The following is a 17829-nucleotide window of genomic DNA, read 5'->3' as shown; positions in this document are numbered from 1 at the left end:
CCCAAGATGTTTCACTTTAAATAAATTTGAATTTATTCTCCATCCGATCATTGGACGTCATTGAATACAGCAATACAGTTATAGGCATCCAATTATGAAATATTCAGAGTTAACTGAGCATAGTATCAGCTATTATTATGGTAAATAATAAAAAAACCTGAGGAAACGGTTTTTAAAAATAAGCAAAACATAAGAAAAAAAAAATATTCCCCAAAAATGTTGATCAAAAAAGGTAATAATTACTAAAATAACAAATACTAAAAATATCTTTTTCCAAAAAAAAAATTTGGTATATTTTACGCTAAAAAAATAGGTTTCTTTTAACTTTGAGAAGAATCACAAATATTTAATTTTCACCAAAAATTGTGAACAAAAAAAAAAAAAACAAAAATTATCTGATATTTTTAAAAATAATAAAAAAAAAAACAAGAAAAAGTTTTCCTCAAAAATGTTGAACAAAAAATATTTACTGAAACTATTTTTTTCGTTAAGAAATAGTATCTTAAATATCGGTTCCTGCTTCTGGTTAGAGCTGGATATGGGCAAAAAAGGTGTTGAATTGTTTCCAACTCCTCCTCATTTCTGTAGCTACGACAGAAATCAAGTATGTAAACGCCTAATCTCCTTGCATGATTTCCTATGAGACAATGTCCTGTGAGGGACCCTAGGGAGGTCGCTAAAAGATTAAACAATTTTTTTTCTCTTAACTTTGAGAAGAATCCAAAATATCATACTCTAAATAATAATAAAAAAACCGTTTTTGTTTCCGAAATTTTAAAGCACATCTTCTTAGGAACAGCTGAAGATGCTCTCGATAGTTGTCTGATTTGGAAAATTCTGATTATATTATATAAAGAAGACGTTACAGAAATGGGCTGAATGCTTTTTCTTTTCTACTATGGCGTTTTTCTCAAAGCCAAGTTTTTCAAAGCTTCGAGCATGATAACTCAAATATTTTTCCACTGATTGACCTACAAATCTATGCACCTTTTCTTAAGTGCACTTTACATAACAGATGGACTGAAAATTCCCGGATCTAACAAAGAAAATATGTTTTTTTTTGTTTAAAATTAGCTTTAATCACGAACGTAATTTCCACCAAGAACAACGCAATCATTCCATCGCCGCTCTAGCATTTTAATACCACTTTTGTATATAGAACGATTTATCTTTCGCCTCAAAATAGGCTTCAGTTTCAGCGATCATCTCTACATTCGAGCGAAGTTTCTTATCGGCGAGTATTTTTTTAGGTCTGCGAACAGCCAGTAGTCGTTGGGAACCAAATGTGGCCGATATGGTGGATATGAGCGCAATTCGACGTTCAATTCATGTAGTTTTGCCTTTGCTTTGATTGACGTGTGACACGGTGCGTTGTCTTGATGAAAGAACATTTTTTCTTGGTCATATGCGGATGATTCTTTGCAATTTCGCCTTTCAAATGCTCCAATAATGATATATAATATTCACTGTCGATGGTACTTCCCTTCTGAAGATAGTCGATGAATATTACACCACGCACATCCCAAAATACCGAGGCCATAACTTTCCAGCCGATTGTTGTGCTTTCGGACGCTTTGGATGAAGTTCATTGGTTGCTGTCCACTCAGAAGACGATCGTGTTTTGAATCCGGAGCAAAGTGATGCATCCATGTTGCATCAATTGTCACATATCGATGCTCAAATTGTAAAAAAATACATTTTAAAATTTTTTTGCGAAACAAAATTTTTGTGTATATCATTTTCTTAGATGCGTCAAATTTTTTTCATGGTATACTTTTTTTTTAAATTTAAGTATTTCTTTAACCAACTTTTTTAACGGAATTTTTTTTTTCTAAAAGTACTCCTAAATACCCAGACTCAACCTCCCCTTCAATTCGATCTACAGAAGCTCTCAAGCGGATGGCATGAAGGAACGTCTTTTCCACTACTTATGTGAATGTCCAGGGCTAGCTAGGGCACGATTCGGCTTCTTGAAGCAAATTAATGAGATCTCAGACATCGAGTTAAAGGATTTGCTGTTATACTTGGACCTAAATAATTGGATCTGACTTGGAAGGAAAAAAAGATATCATCACATGAGGACAGTGGTACTAAAATGGTGGTGGTCACTAATTAGGATTATTTCAGTGGAAATATTCAACCACTTCAACAACAACAACAACCCCTAAACATGCTCTACGTGGAGTGACGTAGGAATTTTCGATTGGTTAATATAACAATTTTGCACAAATATTTTAAATATCCTTTTTAGCAAAAAAAAAAAAGAATTGGTTTTCTAGTGCTTATAAAAATTGGTACACCTTACACACCGTAACAAAAGATTTTTTCGATGAGATAATTAAAAAAAACATTATAAATTATAAAAAATTTATAAAATTTTTAAAAGTTTATTGATTCTTGGGTGATTAATTTTAAAATTTTGGTTAACTTGGCTTGAAAGACCAAAACAAAAAAAAATTTTTTAGTGCTCTTAAAAATTGGTATATTTCCTTTTAAATACACTTTACACATAGGATTTTTTCGATGGGATAATTAAAAAAAATTATAGATTATAAAAAATTTATAAAATTTTAAAAAATTTATTGAATTTTGGCTGATTAATTTTAAAAAAATTTTAACTATTCTTTCAAGACAAAACAAAAAAAAATTTTTTAGTGCTCTTAAAAATTGGTATATTTCCTCTTAAATACACTTTACACATACGATTTTTTCGATGGGATAATTAAAAAAATATATATAAATTTAAAAAAAATTTATAAAATTTTTCACAATGTATAAAATTTATTAGATCGATTTGTTATTATTTTTTATAAAAAAATAATAAAATTTTGTAAAATTTATTGGTGTTTACCTGACTAATTTTAACGATCCTTCTTAGCAAAAAAAAAATTGGTGCATTTCTTCTTAAATACACTTTACACAGAGTAACGTGGGATTCTTTAGATTGGATAATTTAAAAAATTTTTGTAAATCTTTTTAAATAACTTTTTTAGTAAACAAATTCTTTTAATTGCTCCTCTGTGTGTGAATAGACGGCTATATCATTCTGTAGATAGTTTATCAGACTTTAAAAAAGTCATCATTGACTTGTTTTATATTCAAATTGTGGTGCCTATTACCACCACCATTGGAGAAACTGACGCACGTAGGCCATTTTTCTGATCATTAATTTTCTTTTAGATATTTTCAAATTTTTTTGATATTGAATTGGAGTATACCCGTACGAGTATTAAGATAACAGCCAAAATAAATATTTTTAATTAAACGAAATTGTGTAAAAATATAAAAAAACTCATAAAAAATGCTTGTTACTCAAATTTCATATTTTTCACCCATTTTTTCCAGCTTTACTACTATCATTTGAACCACCACTGTACATGCACGCAACTGACGCGTTGATTTTTACCATTTTGTTGGGAAAACTTTTCCCCCGTCGCAAACGCATACCGATTTCCCGTGCTACCAGTTCCGGTTCGCTACAGTTCACTACCTCCTGCCGCACAGGATATACTCGCACTCATTTCTTTTCTGTGCAGTCTCAATACTTCTGTGGCCTTTTGCCACATAGTTGCTTTTGGCCTCTCTCAATCCTCTGGCTGCCTCATTTTCCTAGCAAATAGTCACTGCTCCCCATTGTGGCATGTAATTGCCATTGCTTGCGGTGCAGATGTGTTGCGTTGCCAACCATCCGCGCCCCATCCTTTGTTGTCGCGAACTCGTTCATCGCAAGTTCATCTTCCTGTTTTTCGTGTTGCAACTCAGCTGCTCCAGCGCGCCAACTGACGTTGTGTGCGTACATGTGTTTGTGCAAGTACTTATATGTACACATATACATATGTACATGCTTGTATATGTATGCGAAATCATGTGTGCTTATGTCTGACATGATGACACAGTGTAATCCATATTTGTCAATTCGCACTCTGATGAGCAGTAAAAATATTGATTGTATGGATTGCAGCAATAACTACACAAGCGAACACACGTACAAACGCGCACAACCATGTAAAAATGCACATTTATGCCGATGAATGTATTGCTTTTCCGTCACACCAGACTTTTCCTTCGCCATACCCACCACGCGTATTACTCCTCACAGACTCTTTTCGTTACTGATGTTGTTGTTGTTGCCGAATGTAATCAGCGGCAATTTCTTCTTATACAACAGAAGTATATGTATGATTGTGTACATGAATGTAAGTTAAATTTATTTTTGAAAATAAAATAAATTTGTTAAAGTTTTATTTTTATTAGTTTTATTTTTATTAAAATGGAACAAGTTTGATTACACTTCAAAATAATTTGTTCTTTACTCTTCAAGGTGACTTTGAAGACTACTTTTAACATTAAAAACTATACTTATTCAATTTATTTTAACAGTTAGATTTATACTTAAAATGAAGAGAGAAAGAGTTCCCCATTTACTATTACAACAATTACAACAATTAAATATATAACTTACATAGCTATAATAATTATTCCAGTTAGATAATGAAGAGAGCGAGAGCGAAAGGGGAAAGTTACTTATAATATATAACTCGCCTCTCCTTAAAGAATTCGAGTCTCGTCGAATCTTTTACAAATATAATATACAATCCGAAAATTTAATAGTTTCTTATAGTGATACAGATTGAAATCACACTTAACTAATAACTTGAAATATATTTAAGTTGTTTAGCGGTTTTTTTTCCAAGATAAATATTAAACTATATTAGCCATAAATATTCATTTCTTATTCTATAGTTTACATTTTAAAAAAATAAATATAGTGTGATTTAATATAAAAAAAATATTAACGAATAGTTTTCCATGTTTTGCTCTACAAATCCATTTCATTTTTTTTATTATTATTATTTTTTTTATTTATTTTTATTTTATTTTATAGACTTTAATGGGCGTCTAAATTGTGCAGTGTCTACTTTATTAGGGTTGCTGTGGTGGTATCTGTTAAATCTTTTAGCAGTTTTTTGTCTAATTGCAGTAGGATTTTTAATATATAAATTAGATTTTTGTAAATTAAGTGTAATATTTTCTCTTTTAATATTTTCTCTATCAATGGTTTTCTTTTTAATTGCTTCAGATCTTACCTTAACCTCTTTTAAATTTATGTGTAACTTATTTATAAAATCAATTGGTTTTAATTTAGTCGTGCTGTGAATTGTATTATTATAGAAATTAACTGCTTTTAGTACTAATTCTTCAGAGTCATTAATATTTTCAGCGTTTTTTAATATTCTTATATGCTCTAAGAGAGTCGAATGCATTCTTTCTACATCTGAATTTCCTGTGTGCGAATTCGGTGTTGTAAAATGAGTTTCTATATTATTTTCTTGACAGAACAGCTTTATAAGTGCATTATTAAATTCATTATCCATAATAATTTTATCAGGTTTTCCTAAAAATGCGATTCGCTCTTCGATTTTAGTTTTAATTGTTACCATATTTTTGTCATTTAGTTTATGTGCCGTTCCTAATTTCGTAAATTTGTCTATTGTTGTCAAAAAACTAGTCTTTTGTATCTGAAAAATATCTATATGTACTATTTCATTTGGTTTTTCTGGTGTTGGAGTATGTTGAAATATTTTATTTATTGGTTTTCTGTCATATTTGTTTTCATTACATATTCTGCAGTTATTGCAATATCTATTTATAAATTTTAATAATTTAGGATTATAATAATTATCTTTTAATTCTTCGAAATTCTCCTGGATTCCTCTATGGTTACCTTTAATATGAATATCATCAATGATATTCAATAAAGATTCCTCGGATTCAATATCACTAGCAACTTTTGTACAATTTATGAAATTTATTTTATTGTTACTAGAAAATAATTCAATTAATTTGTTCTGTATTATATTATATTTATTATTGTCAAGCTCCGAGTATACCCCAATTTTTCCTCTTTTTATTTCACGTCTAAATAAATCATTCAAATAATGAGTATTATTTAAGTCATTCTCAGACACATATATTATTTTATATTTTTTAAAAAGTATTTCGGTTTCTTTATTTTTATTTTTAACTATTCTTATTTGCGTCCTATATTTATTAACAATTTTATTTATTCTAAAGAAATTAATATTTACATTTTCTTCCGTACTATGATTTACTTCAACTCTGCTCAAAAAATCAGCTACCTTATTCTCCTTTCCCTTAATATATTCAATATCGAGATCAAATTCATCTAATAATATTTTCCATCGGATGATTCTAGAATTGGGCTCTTTAAGTGAATAAAGCCATTTCAAAGGCTGATGATCAGTTTGAACTAGAAACTTTCGACCAAAAAGGTATGGACGGTAATATTTCACTGACCATACAATGGCTAATAATTCTTTTTCCAGCGTTGAGTAGTTTTTTTCATGTCCATTTAAAGTCCTACTGGCGTAACTTACTGGTTTGCCATCCTGGCTCAACACCGCGCCAATAGCAGCATTGCTTGCATCCGTGGTCAATACAAATTTTTTATTAAAGTCTGGATAGCATAATATTGGTGGATTTGTTAAAATTTTCTTCAATTTTTCGAAAGCGTCAATATAAGATTTGTCATTAATATCAATTTTACTATTTTTTTTTAAATATTTTATTATAGGGCTAGCAACAAAGGAATAGTTTCTAATGAATTTCCGGTAATATCCGGTTAAACCTAAAAACGATTTAATTTCTTTTACTGACTTTGGTAGCTCCAAGTTTTGTATTATATTAATTTTCTCGGGGTTGGGCTTTATCCCATTATTTGTTATGATATGACCAAGAAAGTTTGTTTCTTTCGATAAGAATCTACACTTATCTATTTGAACCTTTAAATTGTAGTCATTCAGTTTATTAAATACTTTTTGCAAGCTTTCTAAGTGTTCGGTTAGCGAGGTTGAAAAGACTAGTATATCATCCATATAAATTATACAAATTTTATTTATATAATCAGCCAAAATGTAGTTTAGCATTCGCTGAAATGTAGCGGGCGCGTTTTTGAGACCGAAGGGCATTCGAATGAACTCGAAGTGACCACGGGGCGTTGAAAAAGCCGTTTTCTCAATGTCGCTTTCCTCCATCAAAACCTGATGAAAGCCTTTCGCAAGGTCCAAGGACGAGAAATATTGCGCCTTACCTAACTTGTCAAATAATGACTCTATATTTGGCAGAGGAAATTTGTCATCCACAGTTATTTCATTTAGCTTCCTAAAGTCTATAACTAATCGCCATTTCTGCTGGTTCGAATTATCGGACTTCTTTTTAACAATCCACAAAGGGGAATTATAAGGCGATTTGCTGGGGCGTATTATATTTTCTTTTAACATTTCATTTATTTGCTTTTCTATTTCATTTTCTAAAATCTGTGGATGCCTATAATTCTTGCAGTATACTATTTTATTAGAAGTAGTTATTATTTTATGTTTTACACAGGTAGTTGTAGTTAAATTTTGGTTTTTAATATAAAACGTCTTTTTATTTTTATGTAAAAAATTTTCTAATAACTTATTTTCTTCCTTATTTAAGTTTGTAGGCATTAAATCTTTGAATTTATCCAGCTCAAATTTTTCTATATAATTAATTTCCTCATAAGAAATGTTAAATTTATAGTCAATTAGTTTTATTTCGTTATTATTTACTTTAAGAGTATTATTTTGAAAATCTATTATAGCTCCAAAGGGCTGTAAAATATTTATTCCTATTATGCAATCGAATTTTTTATCAATAAAATTAATTAATTTAACAGACATGGTGCTATTTTTTTCTTTAAATTCATCCGGCACATTTACTATCACTTCATCTTTAATAATGTTATTACCGACCAGGGTATTTAATAAAATTGGTTTTATTAAACTTTTCTTTATTCTTATATTGGAAAAAAAATTATAATCTCCGAGGGTAGTAGCAGCACCACTATCAATTAGGCATCTTGTTTTTGTATTATTTATAGTTAATATTACTATGGGTAATGATAATTTCGAGGCTGCACAGGAAAATTTTCTGTAACGTGAATTGCATCAATTTCCATTGGTTCTTCATTATTACTTAAATGTCTATTATATGAATTTTGTTGATTTTGTCGTAAATTACTAAAATTTTCTAAGTCATAATTTTGGGTTTGTTGTTGCTGATTATTTCTGTTAAAAGTGTTAAAAGTTTGCGTTTGAAAATTTCTGAAATTTCTGTTACAATTATTAAAACCACCACTATTATTTCTGTTATTACGGCTACTATAATTAGGAAAGGTGCTTGAATTTTGAAATCTTTGAAAACCATTCCTATTTAATGAATTATTTGCATTTTGAAAGTTATTATTTGGAAAGGTATTGTTATTTCGAAAATCATTATTGTTTTGAAAACTTTTATACGCAAAACTATTCGCTTGTTTATTATTTACTAGTTTTATATCTTTTAATAAATTATTTTCTAAATAAAATGTATAAGCTATGTTAATAGATCTAATATTATTTTGTAGCAAAAGAGATTTAATACTAATAGGTAAGTAGTTTACATAAATATCAAAAATTAATTTTTCATTATTTTCAGGTGTATACAAAATGTCAGGTTCTAAGCTATACTTTGTGTTCATTAAACTTAAAATTTTACTTAATTTATAATGTAATTCCTCAATGTTTCTAGCTTCTTCGTTTAGAGCGTCACTTCTTAAATTAAAAAAACTTCTTTTTACTCCAAATTCCTCCTTAAGCTTAACTATTATACCCTCCCATGTAGGGTTAAATAAGGTTTCAACCGCCTTTAACGCCTTACCTTGCAGTCTGTTGCTTAATACTGTTTTTATTGTCTGTACATGTTCTGCTGGCGTTAGCTGCAACACAGTTGCGACGTCCCTCAGGTAGTTGCTGAGCGTATATTCACTGCTCCCGTTAAATGCAGGCAAGCTCCTCGCTTCACGCAAGCTCTCAGCTAACGTCAAAGCCATTGTGGGTGTTGTTGTAATTCTAAGCACACGCTGCTCTGCTCCTTTCTCTAATGGTAGCTGGCTTGCTTTCTCTTTCGTCTTTCACGCCGTTAGCACTGGAATGCACACCGTACACTTTCTTCTCTTTTTCCGTTAACTTTTAACTTCTAGTAATTTCTTTTCCTTTTTTTTTTTGTTTTTTTACGAAGCCAATCTTTTTTCTTGTTTGTCAAAGATTTTGTCCGCTTTAAATATATATATGTACAGTAGTCATATCAATTTGGGCAGTAAAATTGCTCACAAATTATGCACAAATTTGCCGTTTTGCACTCAACTGCGCTAAGTTCAAATTATTTTCAACGATCATAAATTTGTTAGAACTATTCTTTCGGATTAGTTATTACACGAAATATTTTTTTTTTTTTTTTTTTTTTTTGGTTTAGTTTTTAGTTTTTAAGTTTACAAAAATTTCGCTTTTTGCCACACTTTAGTAATGTCCACTTGAATTATTTGCGGTTCACATCGGTTTGTTGAAAATTTTAACCTTTTCTTTTCCCGATTATCACTGGATATGTTTTAAGTAACATATCCCATCCTCGTCGCCAGTTAAATTTATTTTTGAAAATAAAATAAATTTGTTAAAGTTTTATTTTTATTAGTTTTATTTTTATTAAAATGGAACAAGTTTGATTACACTTCAAAATAATTTGTTCTTTACTCTTCAAGGTGACTTTGAAGACTACTTTTAACATTAAAAACTATACTTATTCAATTTATTTTAACAGTTAGATTTATACTTAAAATGAAGAGAGAAAGAGTTCCCCATTTACTATTACAACAATTACAACAATTAAATATATAACTTACATAGCTATAATAATTATTCCAGTTAGATAATGAAGAGAGCGAGAGCGAAAGGGGAAAGTTACTTATAATATATAACTTGTATGTATGCATGTATGCATACTTTTTGCGCACAAATGCGCGCCGGTGTGTTGTAGGGGAATTGTTGCATTGATAAGGATTTATTGATTGACTCGTTCATTCATCCTGCTCCGTTTCGACAACCAAAAGTGATCTTTTAAGGCCACTCGCTTGCAGTGCGGATGTTTATAAATGTACGATATGTTTATTCTCCTTTTGGAGATTGAATTAAATGAAGCTTTATTCTCTGAGGTATATTATAATTTTTTAATAAAATAAATTATTCGTTTTTAAAGGAAGACGCTATTAATACTTCATACTTTTGAACGAAAGATTGCATTGTTGAAATTTCGTAGGACAATGGAATGAAATATGTTGGTGAAGTCCAAATTTAACAAAACTGGCGTCATAAAAATGTTTTTGATGGCACCATATTTTTACTGAGTTAGTGGTTGGAAGTTAGATCCCTGGCTGACTTCCAGTGAAAGCTTCGTGACACTCGGTTCAGTGGAAGCGAAGTTATTGTGTCTAAAGTGTCAGTATGCAAAAAAATTAGTTTCCAACAAAGAGTTAATATCAAATTTTGTTTGGTGAAATAAGTTTATGGCGATGATTGTGGTTTACACATTTCAAAGATGGTTGTGAGGACTTAATGACCATGAACATCCAGTCCAAATTCAGTAATGACCAATCATTCGTAAATTTATCAAAAATGAACCAAAATCCTAGTTGAAATTATTGGTATCGGAGTTGAATATCTCCAAAACATCGATTTAGCGCATTTTAACTAATCATTTGGAATCAAGTGCCGAATGGAAGGCCCCAGGCGAGCCACCACCCAAAAAGTCACGTTTGAAGAAGTCAAAAATCAAGTCGATATTCATTTGTTTTTACTATTCCAAGGGAATTGTCCACAAGGAGTTCGTGCCAAAGGGCCAAACCGTCAATGAAATTTTCTATCTTGGCGTTTTGAAGTGTTTGTTGCATTGCATTCGTCGAATTTGCACTGAATATCGCGAAGGAGGAGGCTGGCGCTTATTGCATGATAATGCAACATCTCATTGATCCACTCTTTCCACTCTTGTGACTGATTTTTTGACCACCAACAACTCACCGTATTCACCTGATATGGCTCTCTGTGACTTCTACCTTTTCGGAAAACGTTTTGCATGCGTAGAGGTCATCCAAAAGGCTTGTACCGACATCCTGAAGGACATTCCGATCAATGACCTGAAACCCTCTTTCGAAAAGCTTTTAGATCTCGCAAAACAGTGGGCCATAGGGGGATATTTTGAATAAATAAACTCGAAATTATCAGAAAAAAGCTCCTGTTGTTTCTAATTTAGCTCAGTCTTGTTTATTTTGGACTTCAACTTGTATGTGTTAAACACTTTCTTGAAGTAGAAGGTAAAGAAAATGGAATGAAAACATGATTTTTTTCTTTTTATTTTGGAGAAAAGTATAAGGGGAAAAATTATAAAAAATCAGTGAGATTTTTCAAAATTTAATAAACTATAAAACGTGGTACCAGAAAATGTTCTTCGAATTTCTAACTAAAAACCATGGAATTGGTTTTACCTATATGGGATTTTTACTAATTTTTCATAAAATTTGAAGAGTAAATTTATAGGCTTTTATTAGACAATGAAGTTATATTGGGTGTGTTTTTAGCTGCATGAGAATTATAACTATGGTAAATTTCGTGGAGGATAATATCCGAAAAATGAGGCTTGATATGGAAACTTATGCTGAAGAGCATTAAGCGTATGTTTTTCCCAATAGGTGACCCTGGACGCATGGTGAGTAAGTAACTGTAAGTGTGTTTTAATACGCCGTCTGGGACCTCTACCTCGAAGCAATGCGGAAGTGGTCCCGGGGACTGATTTGGAGTCAGATCAACTACAAGTCAATACTAATGATAGGCATTTTCGAATAAAGCATTGGCGGACATGGTTAAATATAAAGGAAATCTAATGCAGGCGTTCCTCAAGGCGGCATAGTCGAACCTATTTTGTATTTGTTATACACTTCAGATATATTTGATATCTGACAGGGTAGGTGATTAGCCTGCCGCTACCAGTCCGAAATAGTGGGATTGCCCACCTGTCGTTGCTTAGCAATAACACCTTCTTTCTGCTTGGAGCGCCATCTGTGTTTCACATTTTTCTGCCAGAAGGATCGCATAGATGGTTGAGGACTTCGCTTAACTCGGTGTGCCTGCGCTATTACTGCAGTTGCCCGCTTCCTTTTGCTGGCGCCACTGATGCTATGTGTAACTGTGTCCTTTTATTTGTTTTTTGCTTGTTTTAGCAGCCGCAGTGCAAGTAATGCGCTGACTATTGTGCCTGAGTAAGGATGGAAAGGACAAGTTTTTGGGGTTGAGAAATTAGATTGTTTTTATTTTTTTTTTAGAAACAGGGAAAGTAGGTAAATTTGGAAAAGTGCGATGACCGTGCTTTACGTGGGATTCGAACCCACAACCTCTGGGATAGCAGGCTAGTGCACTTATGCTTGACTACCGAGGCCGTTGTACAGGTACATGCTTTATAAAGAAAAAAAGTTATCTATCAGACCGTCCATTTAATTAATTCATTCGAATTAATATGTGAGATTAGTTTTCAATATGGCTGCCATTCTGGCATCTTCTAATACTTTTTTTCCTTTCGCGTTTTAATATCTTTACTTGTATATCTTTTGAACTTACCTGTGATATCAGTCGTTGCAATTCTTCATTTTCGGTAACCAATTTCTGATAACGCTCCTCATCCTCTTTCGATATGGCCGAGTCGGGATTGTACTTTGATTCGGCTTTGTCTTTGGGATGTCGTATCACCTCGATGACCTAACAAAAAAACCGCAAAGAGAATTGTTGATTTAAATTTAATAAGTTGTGCAAATTCTCATGATAATATAAGTAGATATGACTAGAGATAATCTCTGTTTTATAAGGAAAGTAATAAGCGAATGCCTTCTTCTAAAAAAAAACATAATATTATTCAAAATATTTCTGCATATCAACTGCTTTATTTCAAATAAAATTATTTCTAGTAATTAAATTTATTTTAAAAGTAGTTATTCAAGTGAATTTTAGTAATCATTTAACATTTTCCACTCACCTTTGGCACAAATATCAGCAACATACTTAGGAAACAGCAGAATATCACAGCCAATGCAACAAATGCGAAAGAGGCATCCTGCTGCGATGCGATGACCATACCAACAGGTGCTGTGATCAAACACAGCACAACAACATTGTAAATGCTCATGCCCACATAACGGGAATCGTTGATTTGTTTTACTTTAATCGAACGCGTTTCATAGGCAAGAAAGAGACCAAACACGAGTATGAGGCCCTTAAAACCGTAAACGAGGCCTGGAAGGAGCGAAAAAATTTAGTAGCAAAAAACAAAAAAAAAAATTAATTAATTAACATTTTTGTTCAATAAAAAATGCTTCATCTCTTTTTTACTTACTTAACCACATTGAGTTGTGGTGACTTTCACAGTGCTCCAATTCTGGACGTATTTTAATATCATCGGATGTCAATACGGGGTCTTCGAGTGGGAATGTTTCAAGTATACGCTGCAGCGGATCAAAAATCTGCCAGGCGAGTAATATAACTAAATCTACAGACAACAGGCCGGAGACCATGGTGTAAAGCTTCCATGGTTCGACTTTTTTCTGCAAAAAAACGAAGGAAAATAAATTTAATTTTATTATATATTATAAAAATAAAAAGGTTTAAAATTAGGAATATTAGTCATTGTGCTTTGAATTCTTGCAAATTCGTTTAATTAATTCATATATATTATATATGTATATACCTATGAAATGAGACTTTCAGCTATTAGTCTATAGATGTCGCTAGGAGTATTTTTGAACCTTCCAAATGTCTTGTTTTTTAGTCAGTCATCTGTTAACAATATTTAGTTCATTGTTTGTTACGTTTCATACAACAATGCATTTTTGTCGCTCTTACAAATGTCGAATTTCGTGCCCTCAAACTATGATTTGCGGACATCGTTGCTTTTCTGTTATCAATTGAAGAAAACCGATTCTCAAGCTCATCAAAAGCTTATAGAAGCTTATCGGGGACCTGCTCTAAGTAGAGCAAAGTGCTTCAGGTGGTTTGAAAAAATCCGAAGTGGTGATTTTAGCGTGGAGAACGAGGACCGTGGCCGGCCACCGAAAAAGCTTGAAGACGCCGAATCGCAAGCATTGTTGGATGAAGATGATGGTCAAACGCAAGAAATTTTTTTAGAAATTTTGGTTATTAAATTTTTTGTTGAAAAAATATGCGACATTTCTATACGAAATTCGTTTTTCTAAGCTTTCCCTTTTTCATATTTTTATTAAGCCACTTTTACTGAGCAAATCTCTAAATATGTTGATAGCCCTTAACCTGTGCGTTCCCAAATTTAGCAATTTATTAAATATTTAATTTGAAAATTATTTTATAACATTTTAGAAATTTAAGAATTGGCAACCCTATTCGAAATAAATGTATGTGTTTATTGCCACTGCATCTGTTCTCACTTCGCGAATTGTATTGTAATTATTATTTAGTTATTATAGGTATTATTTTTATCACAAAAAAAATTAAGTGGCAACCTTTTTTCGCATAATTTTTGGTTAAACCTCGCTTTTATATATTTTTCTGCTATAATATATTTTTTAATATTTTGGTTGGTGAATTTGTCATTGAAAGAATATGCAAGAATCCTATGCGAAATTATTTTTTACCAAGTTTTCGTTTTATCAACTTTTTCTAGGACGTATTTATTGATGAACTATCAAATTTTTGTCATTGCCCTTAACTTATTTATTCCTAAAATTTACATATATTAAGCACTTCATTTGAAAATTATTTTATAACATTTGACAAAAATTTTAAATGGCAACCCTATTCGAAATATTTATTGCCTTTTTGTATGTACTCACTTTGCAAATTATGTTGTAATTTTTATTTAATTATTTAAGTCTTAATTTTATTATAATAAAAATTATGTGGCAACCCTTTTCCGCATATTTTTTTATTAAATTCCACGTATTTTTCGGCTACTACTTGTTTTTTTGAATTCTGATTTTAAAGTTTGTCATTGAAGAAATATGCGATAAGCCTAATGAAATTATTTAAATATGCCGCCTATTCGAAATAATTAAAAAATAAAATTTTTTCGCCTAATCCATTTTTTGTTAAAACACATTTATTATTCAAATATTAAAAAAAAATTCCCTGAAGAAATATGTGGCAATAATAACTTTTACCAAAAAATCTGTCTACTCAGCGCTGAGATAGGTGCTAGTGTCAAATATAAGTTCGGGAATAATACATCCATTATATCTGCGTAAAATTTTTGTTCAAATCGTCTAAAACTTCGATTATTTCTGTGATTTTATCGCCATTTTCGAAATTATCGACATTTTCTTTAACATCAAAAATGCCTGAACGAAGCCAAAACTACACGTAATCAGCTGTTACAGTATCGGCTCCGCCTGGCTTGCATTTTCGTCTTTATCAAAGAAAAACTGTAAAACAAACGAAAGACAGCAAAAGGATTTTTTTGGTCTGAAATGCAACCTTCACAACGAGCATAAAGCTTAAATGGTTTGATCCATACTTTACGAGATATTCATCACTACAACTTTATTTTTCGACAAACTAATATTTAGGCAAAACTGAAAGCATTACGCCCCATGATACGAATAAACCTGTAGCCTTATGTAAAATTTCGAAAAAAAAAATTTTTTTTCATAAAATGTTATTATAATCCTTTAAGAATATGTCAAAAAATTTTTAGAACGTATTTTTTTCGAAAAAATAATTTTTTCGAAGCAAAACTAGTGGGAAAATTCGCCCCAAAATTAATTTGTTTTTTAAGCATTTTATTCCGCGAATTTTTTTTTCATTTTTGCTTAATTCATATAGAAATTATGACATTAATAAACAAAAAAATTTTGGTTTTTTGTATTCAGGTCACTGACGCCGATGCTACAATGCCCGCTGATTGAGAAGCCTTTTCTGGACTACTGCGATCTTCCTGGTAGAATTGAGTGTACATCCGCCATTTTAAGTGATTAAAATAAAAAAAAAATTTCTTATTATTTTAATGTATCGGGTGTAGAACTAATTAATTTCGTATTTGTCACTAACCTCATATCTATTTATGTAGTCAATATTTTGACAGTTACAGCTATTTTATGTTAAAGCACACCAAAAATATCAAGTAAATTTGATATGTCACAGTGGATATTAGTAAACACACAAATTTTTTTTATTACAGTCAAAATGTCAAATTACGTTCCAACAAAACAGCATTTGCGGGGAGGTTTGCTTTTGTTCTTCAATTTAAAGAAAAGTGCAACAGAAGCACATCGTTTACTCTCAGAAGCTTATCCTGAATATGCTCCAGAGGTTAGAGTATGTCAGCAGTGGTTTGTACGATTTAAAAGTGGTGATTTTCACGCATAAGACAAAGAGCGATCAGGTCTATTAAAAAAGTTTGAAGATGAAGAATTAGAGGCATTACTCGATCAAGATCCATGTAAAACTCAAGAAGAACTTGGAAAAACATTGGAAGTGACTCAACAAGCCATTTCTAAACGTTTAAAAGCAGCCGGATACATTCACAAACAAGGAAATTGGGCGCCACACGAATTGAAGCCGAGAGACGTTGAGAGACGATTTTGCATGTCTGAAATGCTGCATAATCGCCACAACAAATCGTTTTTGCATCGTATTGTCACTGGCGACGAAAAGTGGATTCATTATGACAACCCGAAGCGTAAAAGATCATATGTGAAGCCAGGCCAACCAGCCAAATCGACACTAAAGCGGAATATGCATGGTTTGAAGGTAATGCTCTGTATTTGGTGGGATCGGGAGGGTGTGCTGTACTATGAGCTGTTAAAATCGGGCCAGATGATCACGGAAAGCTATGCAGGCAACAATTGATAAGTTTGAAGCAAGCAATAGCCGAAAAACGGCCAGAATGGGCAACCAGACACGAGAAATTGATTTTCCATCATGACAATGCTCGGCCACTTGTTGCAGTACCGGTCAAAAATTATTTGGAAAATGCCGGATGGGAAATTCTACCTCACCCACCTTATAGCCCAGACAGTAGCTCCTTCTGATTACCACTTGTTTCGGTCGAATCACCTTTCTGGAATACCGTTCACCAATGTTGAAGGTATTAAAAAATGGCTCAATGACTTCTCGGCGCAAAAGATGAGAAGTTTTTTTTGGGATGGAATCAATAAATTGCCTGAAAGATGGGAAAAAGTTGCCACTTCCGTTGGACAATATTTTAAATAAAATATTTTTTCAATTTATACTTAAATAAATGTTTTTTTTTTACAAAAAAATACGAAATTAATTAGTTGTACAGCCAATACAAATAAACTGTATGCCAATTTTGAAAAAAATATATTGACTTCTTCATTTAAAATAATTTTAATGAAAGTCAGGGAAAATATGGCCGTTTACAGTATCTGTTCCTTTAAGTTTATGCACGTTCTTTCTCTGATGGCCCATTAAGCTACCAGTGCTAATACGTTTGAAGCTTTGTGGTTCATGTGATGGTTTTTTGTTTGAAATTATGTCAAGTTTTTTCTAGTTTTTTTATTCCCTATTCTTTTTTTAAGGGATGCGCGTGTTTTACATTATATAATGGAAATACTCTATTATGACCACGTAATTTGAATTTAATATGCTCGAACATTGGGGATTGTCCGAAAGAATTCCTTGGAGGCATAGTGCAAATAGTGAGGGTTTTGCGGTTACGAATGGTTTTCAACTCAATCCAAAAGATTCGAATTTTTTCACAACTTGCCTTTAATTTCTATAGAGGCGGCTGCCTATAAGCATTTTCACTTATTAAAGGGTTTCTGCAAACATAAAGGATTAAATAGGAATGGACTTACTTACAAACGTGGTATAAGAGGTATAATGCTATAAAAGAATATGAATATGAGTATGAAATGTATGCATGCCAGCCTGCGCAGCTATT

The 17829-nt window shown here is 31.7% G+C and overlaps 1 protein-coding gene across 1 annotated transcript in view; it reads right to left on the bottom strand.

The window, feature by feature from the left end:
• Window positions 1-17829, bottom strand: part of LOC129247498 (gamma-aminobutyric acid type B receptor subunit 1) — a 266329-nt gene that overhangs the window by 14847 nt on the left and 233653 nt on the right. Inside the window, exons 11-13 of the mRNA XM_054886646.1 lie at window positions 13291-13498; window positions 12934-13190; window positions 12522-12659 (exon numbers count right to left, since the gene is read on the bottom strand). Coding sequence (XP_054742621.1) covers window positions 12522-12659; window positions 12934-13190; window positions 13291-13498 — 603 coding nt within the window. The remainder of the gene's footprint in view (window positions 1-12521; window positions 12660-12933; window positions 13191-13290; window positions 13499-17829) is intronic.

Source organism: Anastrepha obliqua, chromosome 5 (assembly GCF_027943255.1).
Source record: "Anastrepha obliqua isolate idAnaObli1 chromosome 5, idAnaObli1_1.0, whole genome shotgun sequence".
Taxonomy (NCBI): Eukaryota; Metazoa; Arthropoda; class Insecta; order Diptera; family Tephritidae; genus Anastrepha; species Anastrepha obliqua.
This window is presented reverse-complemented; position numbering and strand designations above follow the sequence as displayed.